Genomic DNA, 9,477 nt, shown 5'->3' on the forward strand with positions numbered 1-9,477 from the left:
AATTTCTTTACTGTGCAGTGACTGTGCACTGGAACAGGTTGCCCAGAGAGAGCATGGAGTTTCCCTCACTGGAGGTATTCCAGAACCATCTGGATGCAATCCTGTGGCATGTTCTCTGGGATGACCCTGCTTGAGCAGGGAGGTTGGACAGGGTGACCCACTGTGGTCCCTTCCAACCTGACCTATTCTGTGATTCCCACAGCAAATAATGATAGCTAACCAAGGAGAGGATGAAACCTGACCATGCTAGGCATGTCAGGGCAAAACATGCTCTAAGAGGTTTCTCGCATAGTACACACATCTTTTAAGTTATTTCTGTACGCTTTCACATCTGCAGAATCATTTCTAAAGGGCAGGGGTGACTAGCTGAGTTTCACATAGGGTTTTAAGTTCACTTACTGATCAAAGGCAGCTGCAAGCAGGTTTTGAATAGCTATATTCCTGCTTTTAATAGTCCTAGCTGGAAAGGCCCAGGGGAGGAAGTATAGACGAATGTAGGTTATGACCCAGAGTAGTTTGGAGGCCCATTAAAATAGTAGTTCAGATCAGAATCTGGGTGAAAGACACAAAGCAAGCAAGAATACAAAATATTTTCTCATACAGGTATCCATAATTTTTGTCTTAATATAAGCTGAAGTCCATGTTCTCTCACGTGTAAGGATTGACATCTTACAATCAGATGCTGAGCATAAAGCTGTCAGCATCATGTAATGTTCTGTAATCTCTGTGATGTAACTGGCAAAGCCAAGAGTCCTGTTCTGTATTTAATGTCTAGTTATGAACAGTATTCCTGTTGTGAGTAAAGGAATCCTGGTGAGTGTGAACTTGATTTTTATTCTTGATGTTCCTAAAGCATCTTCTTTTGTCTTGACCTGTTCTGTGTTCTAAGTGATTGTTGCCTTTTATTTGTTGGTTTTTAATAAGGGCCCTCTTTATTTTTTACACAGAGACATGTTTACATAAGACACCAAAGAGATCGTTGAGTAGGAAATCCCGAATACCTACTTTCAGCTCTCCTATTAATGACACTGATACACAGCAAGAGATCTTTTGGGATTCTCATTCACCTGTTGCACACAGACTAGGTAATACCAAAATCCAGACTTCAAGACACCTGTTTGAGGCATGCAGTGGGTGTGTAGTAAAAGTTATAAAAGATTTCTTGGAAAAAAGATACCTTTCTCTTATAATGGTTGTTTGATTTTACTTGCATTAAAAACCCATGAATTCTTCAATATAGTGCTGAATCAAGATCTGATGTTTACAGGTTTATTTGAATTATCTGAGATGTTCTCCACTTCTTAAACTGAATAGATTTCAAAATTTTAAGAAGTTTGTTTGTTTCCATAGGCAATGGAAAAACCAAGCAGTCTACCAGTAGATGCGCAGTAGAAATTTCGGAAATTGTTAATCGTATTGCTCCTCAGGTAATTGTTACTTTCTAAAACAATGCTCTGCATGTGCAGTAATCAAACAGAATAGTGCTTCAGCCTTAGCCTCAGTTTTAGTTACAGTAGTTTCATGGTAAAGAGTTAGTCATGTAGAAAACTAGTTTATAAAACTGGATTGAATTAAAATAGTAAGCGTAGCATTGACTGGTTGCTCTGTGAGTCATGGCTGCTGTAAAAAAAGGACACATGAAGAAACTTGCAGCAGCTCCATTTTAGAAAGGTTTACTTTCAGAATACAAGTTACTGCCTTTGGTCTTAGGAATACTGTTGTGTTTATTTACCCTTAATTACTCATCTGTTAAAAGGTAAGAGTTTCTTCACATACTGGATTTACTTGGCAGTTGTTTTTAAGCATTTTGAACAGTCTTGACTGCTGATTTACAAGAACAAGACCCAGCTGAGAGATATTTTACCATAATATAAACACAGTAACCTTGCTTCAGTACTCTAAATAATTTTCCTTTTTACGCTAATGTCTCTGCCCTTTCCCTCTTGCCGTGAACCTGATGTCCACTGCCCAGAAAGTGGAAACAAAAGGGCAGTTGCATTTTAAGTGCAAGAAAAGAAGCAATTCCTAAAATAGATCTGTACTATTTAGCTTGCAAAACATGCTTGCTTTTTTGACAGGGCTGTTTAAAATATATTTACTGTTTAGCATATTTGTGAGAAATTGTACTAAAAGAATTGGAAAGTCATTGATAAGGAATGCCACTGCCTTCCTTTTAAATAGTTACAGCTCTGCCATAAATGTAATCTGCTGTTTATGTTCTTTTTTTCTTAAACAAAAATAAATTTTAAAAAAATCCTAAATTTACAAAGAATAAGAGAACCTGTTTAAAACTACCCTAGTAGTGAGTAAAGTTCAAATTATTTTTGCTGGCTTACACACAGTAGTTTCCTGCATCCTATTACTCTGCCCCTCTAAACAATTCATCCCTGCAATATTGTATCTCTTTATTTCAGAATTCAAATTCAAGCCTGAACTCTGAAGCTCTGAAACAATTTCACTTAATTTCTAAATGTCACTTAATTCCATTTAAAGGCTCTTTTTATAAATGAGTTGTAGTGGAAGAAGTCAGAATTTTTTTCTGTAAGCATACAGAATGTAATTTATTTTAAGGTCTCTAATCTTTTTGTGCTGTGTTTGTGTTCTACTCCTTAGTAGTATACGGAAGTAAATGAGATCACAGCTTGTAACATGAACATGTGTAAACCTGAAGATATCATTAAAGTGATACAACTATTAGTGGACAATGTTGCAGTAATCTAACTTGACTTGGTTTTGCTCTTATCTGTGGCTTTCAACAGCTTTCATCCAGTTTATTTAGTTTAGCAACTTTTAACTCATGTAAGATATGTGTCTAGTCCAATCCTTATCTGAAATCAGATTTCTAAGCATTATAAATCTAATCATGCAGGATGAAAAAGCAACCTGTAATGAAGGCTCCCTTTTAGGAACATGGATTGGTGAGGATGCTATTCCCTGTACACCTGTAGTAGTAAAAGGGCGAGCTAGGACAAAGTTAAGTTGTACAAGGTAAGTTACAGCTTTCCTTGCCCATCATAGCTGGGCTTTCATGAAAAAGGCTATGTGGTCTTCTATGTATAGTGAACCATGTAATTGTATATTAGCATATAGAATGCTTTTAACTGTGGGCTTGTTATGTCTTCTTAATGGGGTTGCGTGTTGACTGCATATTGAAAGCAGTGGGATTTAGTCATACCTCTGTAGTTGTTAAACTAGAGAATGAACAGCTCACAGGGTCATGTAATTGAACTTGGCTAAACTTTCTCAGCAGCTCTGACTTTATTTTCTGTATTTTCTTTTTAATCCAGAGATCTTAAAATAAAAAATCCCGAAGAGGAACTCATGAAATTGGCTAAGGAGTTTGATAAAAATCTAGTAGAGTTAGATGCTGTTCAGGAACAGGAGAAGCTTGGTCACAACTTCATCCAGACCACCTCAGCGCTTTCAAGTAATTCTAAAGATGAAATAAATATGAAGAACCAGAAATCCCTCCTAGGTGAAAGTTCTGAAACAGATACTGCTGTGTGCCTGAAACCAGTTGGACAGAGCACTGGCATCCTTGTGGCAGAGCCCTGTCAATCCAGCAGTCAAAAGTCTGTAGACCTTGAGGCTGAAGTAGCCCTTCATGCTCTTTTTGACTGCTCTACCCAGAAGTGCAGTGGACAGTTGAGCCAAGGGCTGTCAGATATTTCTTTAAATAGTAGTTTTCAGAAAATTAGAAGTACCCTGGAGGAGGAGAACCTTCCTGGGAAAACTGAAGACACGCAGTGTGGTAATTCAGAGGCATATCAAAAAGATACTCTGTTTGCAGTAGGAAGCATGGACCAGACTGTACCAAAGCCTGACAATTACACCTTGACAAAAAAAAATCCTCCTTCTTTGAAGACACAATTGGTGGCCTCCACTAAGCTTGCAGGAGTAGTTAATGATGACTTTGATGACTGGGATGCAGATCTTTTGGCAGATGACTCTTTTGTGATGCAAATAACCCAAAATCCTGAATTGATAAATACTGAAGAACCACCACAAATTCCTGCAAATCCATTTGTGCGTGATTTCAGTGATGCTGGCAGAACAAAGCAAAGAAGTAGTGGCAATTCAGTAGCTCTTTTGGGGACTGTAAGCAAATCTAACAGTTTGCAATATTCACCTTTGAAACATTCTAGTAAAAACTCACAAAATGTTGTAAAATCCCTGTCTTTGCAAAAGCCATGTAAGACAGAAAACTCAAAGACAGAGACTAAGGCCTTGCATGGCAAATGTGATGTTACACCAGATAAAATTAATTCTGTTTGGAAAAGTGCCCAAAACAGTGATTTGAACTATATTCCTGTTCCAATGCAATCTGAAGTGAAGAATGGAAATGAATCTACTAAGCCTAAAAGTGATGCTCTTCCTCTTTTTCCTTCAAGATCTAATCCACATAGACAACCAGCAGGAAAACCTGGGAATTACACTCATACTATTTCCTGTCAGTCATCCAGTGTTTCTACCAATATGAAACCTAATGATCTAACCAAAGTGGTTAACCAGGCTAATACAGGTCACTCAAATCAAGTTGATGTACCAAAGAAATGTCCTCTGTCATTTGATGACTGGAATGAACCAAAATTCTCTGATGAGATACTAGATATGTTTTGTGGATCCGATAGTCTTTGGGATGCAAACTATGAGGACGATGAATTGTTATATCAGGTGTGTGATGATATAGAAAAGCAGACTCAGAGCCAGGACGTTAAACAAGGAAATGAAAAAACTAAAACTATACAAGGAGCCAGTGTTAATTCCAGATCAAATGCTGATAACAGCTTCCCAGCATCTAAACAAGGACTACCTGATCTCCTCTTGGGACAAAAAACAAATGCAAAACAGGAGGCTCTCTCACTAAATGATTCCTGTAGGAATTCATCAAAGGTGGTGCATGGGTTGGCCGCAACAGGTCATGTAGTGAATTGTAAGAACATCTCAAATCCTCTGACTGTGATCTCAGGTCCTTCTGTGGAGTGTAAATACACACTGCCTAAAAACTGTCATCAAGATTCTGAAGATACCTCAAAGACTGTTTCAGGGAAATGGTACAGGTCAAATTCTGTGCCAGCAGGAGAGACAGGTTCTGAAGTAAGTCCTGCTAATGCAGTAAATATTTTTAGTAGCAAAGCACTTGACAGCTCACATTTCTTGTATAATGCGGGAAAGATTCCAGGTAGCAGCTCTGGTAACAAAACTTCACTTGTGCCTTCAAAGTTTAAGTTCCGAAAGATTAACAGTTCTCAGGGTGGTCTTCGTGTAAATGTAGGGTCTGAAAATCCAGGGAATCATTCTGGCATTGGAATTACTCTGCAGGGTTTGGAAGGAAGCAAGAAACAGGTGAATGCAACTTTGCACAGCAAGCTTGACAATAAGAAACCACCTTTCAAGAGGCACCTTTCAGAGTCTTTTGCACAGACTACATCAGGTATTTGTCTTTATTGTATCACTGTTAGACTGTTACTGTTTGTTTCCTTACTGTCAGAGAAATTTGCATTGTATTGCCACTTAAAATAGGCTTCAATATCATCCATTCAGTTAAGGTGTTAGCAAATGTTCTAAGAAGAATCTGGAGGTTATTTTCTCAAAAATGGAATTGTCCTGATGCATATCTTGAATTCCTGTAGTTAAGGACACCTGTTTCCATTCCACTTCTCTAAATACTTCACACCCTCTCTCCATAGACACTCAGATTCTCGAGGATCAAGTATAGGCTGATGCAGCACTCAGCATACTATTTTCTTAAACTGTTACTTAAAAATACTGTTATTTTGATGCATAGTAAAACCCCAGTTAATGATGGGACAGGGAAAGAAGACACCAGGTGATATGGAATACCAGTTTCTTTATATTACTGTACACCTGGAATTTGGACCCTCAAATCACTTGACGCTTTTCAGAGCTCAGCCTGTATTACTGTTTGCTCTGTAGCTGAAATTGGCAGTGAAATATTCTTGTGTTATCAGTCTAAACACTAAGATGTCCTTTCATCCAGAGGAGAGCTCAGTCACTTCTTTATTGCCAGGCGGCCATCAGTAATATTCCATGCTCAGTGTTACTTACTGGGGAAATGTAGAACTAGTCAAGTGCCAGTCAGTCTTATTTTCACTTGATGTCACAGCTTGGCAAAGTTTTAATCAATATTCATTCTTATAAAACATGCCTTTAAGAGTGTCCTATATCAACTTCCATTTTCAAGAAACACTGTTGCAAAAGCAACAAAACTATTAATTATTGAAGAATGAGTATTTTATCTGTTTCCTCCCCAGAAGAGAAGCATATAAATTGAAAGTAGCTATTTTGGATTATAAGGGGGAAGGAAGGGGAGGGATAACTAATTATTCTATGGAATGTTCTAGAGAGTAAAGGAATTTAAAAAATAGCATAGATTTTCTTTACAGATAAACAACAACTACATCTTAAATTTTGAGGGAAAGGACATTAACCAAAAAATGGATGTTAAGTGATCCTTTCAAAAATTGCTGTTTAATTTTTCATGGATGCTTTTTTGTGAGAAGCAAATATACCCTTTGTTTATTTATTCAGTTTGAATACTTATTAAAAATAGATTAATTGGAAATTGGTGTATAAAAATGGTAAAATTACTGATACGTGCAGGGAGTATTCCTGTTGGTTCCAATAAGGTCAGGATTTTATAGTCTGGGAATTTATAGTTCTGTAACACACCATATAAAATGCTACGCCTAGCTATCATGTTCTTGTCTCCTTTGCCAGTTTTTATTGCAACTTTTGACCTTTTTTCAACCTATCTTGTTTTATTTGTGTGACACCTGTACTGTATCTGACCCCTGTGTCTTTACCATCTCCATGTCCGTATCTCTGCCTAACTCACTAAATTGTAGAGCCTTTTTTCGTTCTGATAGCCTTAATTTTCTTAACCCATCCCTATCTTCTATGTTGACTCCTGATGTCATAAGGTTCACCTGAAGGGCAGCCAAGTGAAATTTCCTTCAAGCAAATGTGTGCATCCCAGTGTTGTCATTGGGAGGTAGTAATCAGTAGCACTACAAAGGTCATGCATCTTACCCTCTTCCTGCCTTGGGGACAGGATAGATGAGCCATTTTTAACTTGGGTGCCTGGTATGTCAGAATAGTGTGCTCCTGCCATAGATCTTCAAACACTGAAAATGGCTAAGTTAAAATACATATTGAACAAACCTGAGGCTTCTAATAAATGTTTTTTATTTACAGTGTCTGTGGTAGAACAAAAAAATAGAAAATGTTCTCAAGAAGAGATTGAAAGAAAAAAACAAGAAGCTCTTGCACGAAGAAAATCCAGAACACAGGCATTCTTTAAAGATGCTTGAACTTGGAGTTTATTTTGTCTGTGGAGTAAGCTTTTGGTAGGGAAATACTGTAATGCTAGAAGACACTTTTTTAACTCTGTTCACAGCTATTGATGGCAAGCTTTTTCTGTTTTCCAGTTTAAAAAGATGAGGACCTGAACCATAACTAATACTCTGGAGGTACTTAGTTTTAGTTAAAAACTATCAGTTATAAATGTGTAGTCCCAAACTACCTTCAGCTAGATGATGATTCTATTTGAGTTCACATGTTGAAATGATACGGCCTGAAAATCATGAAAGTATTGGTATACACATATAATGAAGGCGTCAGAAACAGACTGAATGTGTTTTGGCTGTATTACTGCAAGTATTCTGATCTGTAAGAAGACTCACAAGTACACACAGGCTAAGAAATACTAATGTTTGCTCTCAGGTAGAAGAAAGTTTTAAAATTTTGGGTTAAATTGACAATCTAGGTAACATCCAATGCCGGAAAACTAATGGAAATGAGCAGACTTTGGAAAGTGTGCTTAGTTTGTCTCTGTTACCTGAGGTAAGAATTGTACATAGAGAAGGAAGAATTTAATATAAAAGTTTCATTAGGTGAAAAAGTGTCCTTCAAAGGACATGTTATATTTTTTCAAATTCCTTTCAGGAAGAATTGGAAATACCCTAAGGAAATCGGACCACCTTTTTCTAAACGCACATCAGCAAGCCAATTAAAAAAGGTAGCCTATACTATTTTACCAAACCATGAGCAATATATAATACACTAGGTGAAATCTCAACAACTATGCATCTGTTTAGCCATATGGGTTGTACATATTTTCAAACTAAAGGTTGTTAAAATATAAAAATGCAATGTCATGTCAGCTTAACAGGGGCTGATAGAATTTTTGATCTGATAGATGGGTGTAGAGCTCAGACTGCAAAAACTGCCTCTGGGTAAGCTGCAAGATATTTTTCAACTGAGAAGTGCTTATATATAAACATGTGACACTATGAAAAGTGACTGTAATTTTTCTTTGTAAATAATGACTTGGAAATGTTCCTCCAAAGGTTGGAGGAAGCTTTTGGTTTCTGTAATATGCTGTTTTTGTAGCTCTTAAAAATGTAAGTATTGTATATTTGTAAGTCATCATTAAACTTCTTTTTTCATATTTTTCTTGTCTGTTTTTGAAAATACTATACTACAGAAACTGGTAAAAGAGAGTGAAACGGGAATTCCACATGGACTTTACCTGAAGTCCTCACTTGGTAATTTTCCTAGTTACTCAGTGCCTGAATTTTCTACCCATAGTGGTGACAAAGTGCTTCCTTTGATCCATTTAAACTAACAGTCCTTGATGGACAAACTGGTTCAACACACAACCATCTGCAGTGCAGTCCTGAAATACTTAACTATACTGGGGTCTTTTTGCTTGTATTAACCACTGTGGTTAGTGTCAGCTGATTAAGGACTCTGAGCCCCAGCAGCGCCAATGACCATGCAGGTACCCAGTAAGCATTACAGTCTGTGGCTGCAGCTCCCTGCCCTGCTACTGTTGTGCAATATATGATGAGTTGGATTAGTCTACTGATCTGACTGAAAATTAACCCAGAAAAATATTTTCAGCTTTGCAAAGAAGTTAATCATCATAATATCCTCAATAGATAATATACAATGAAATAGCAAGATTTTGTTGTACTGTCAAGCCTCTGCTGGCAGTTTTCAGTTTAAAAGACAGAAGATTTGCATGTCCATATGACAAATAAGTGTAAATCCCAAATAGTGGCTGTTGGAAAAATTTGATTTATTCAGAGAATATAATTTGCTCTGTGTATCTGAGGTATGCCTGTCTTAGTTTAGATTCTCCTAGAACACCACAATCAGGTAACTTGCCAGATGCACTATTAGCCAAGAAAAAGGCAATGAGAAAAGGCTACTACTATCAGTATTAAATATGAGAGTTATAAAACTGGCTTTTAAGATACTGATGCACAAGAATGTTAAACATTATTGAGGAAGATAAAAGTGAGGCTTTTGCTAGAACAGTGTTCAGTTTAGCAATCCTTCCCTCCCCAGTATGTTTCCCTAGGTACAATTCTGTAAAGAAACCAGGGTACTTTTTGTTTCCAGGGATAATTTTGTTAATTATGATTTGAGAAGATGAAGGAACTATTG

General features: G+C 37.1%; 1 protein-coding gene across 1 annotated transcript; it reads left to right on the plus strand.

Moving 5' to 3' along the window:
- Positions 1-904: 904 nt before the first annotated feature.
- Positions 905-8,475, plus strand: ETAA1 (Ewing tumor associated antigen 1; the record flags this gene model as incomplete). The annotated part of the gene is made up of 5 exons (XM_017736523.1): positions 905-1,085; positions 1,351-1,427; positions 2,870-2,988; positions 3,288-5,434; positions 7,219-8,475. Coding segments are annotated over 5 exons (2,640 nt in total), but the record flags the coding sequence as incomplete, so codon positions are not given.
- Positions 8,476-9,477: the final 1,002 nt, after the last annotated feature.

Source organism: Corvus brachyrhynchos, unplaced genomic scaffold (genome assembly GCF_000691975.1).
Source record: "Corvus brachyrhynchos isolate BGI_N302 unplaced genomic scaffold, ASM69197v1 scaffold416, whole genome shotgun sequence".
NCBI classification, from domain to species: Eukaryota; Metazoa; Chordata; class Aves; order Passeriformes; family Corvidae; genus Corvus; species Corvus brachyrhynchos.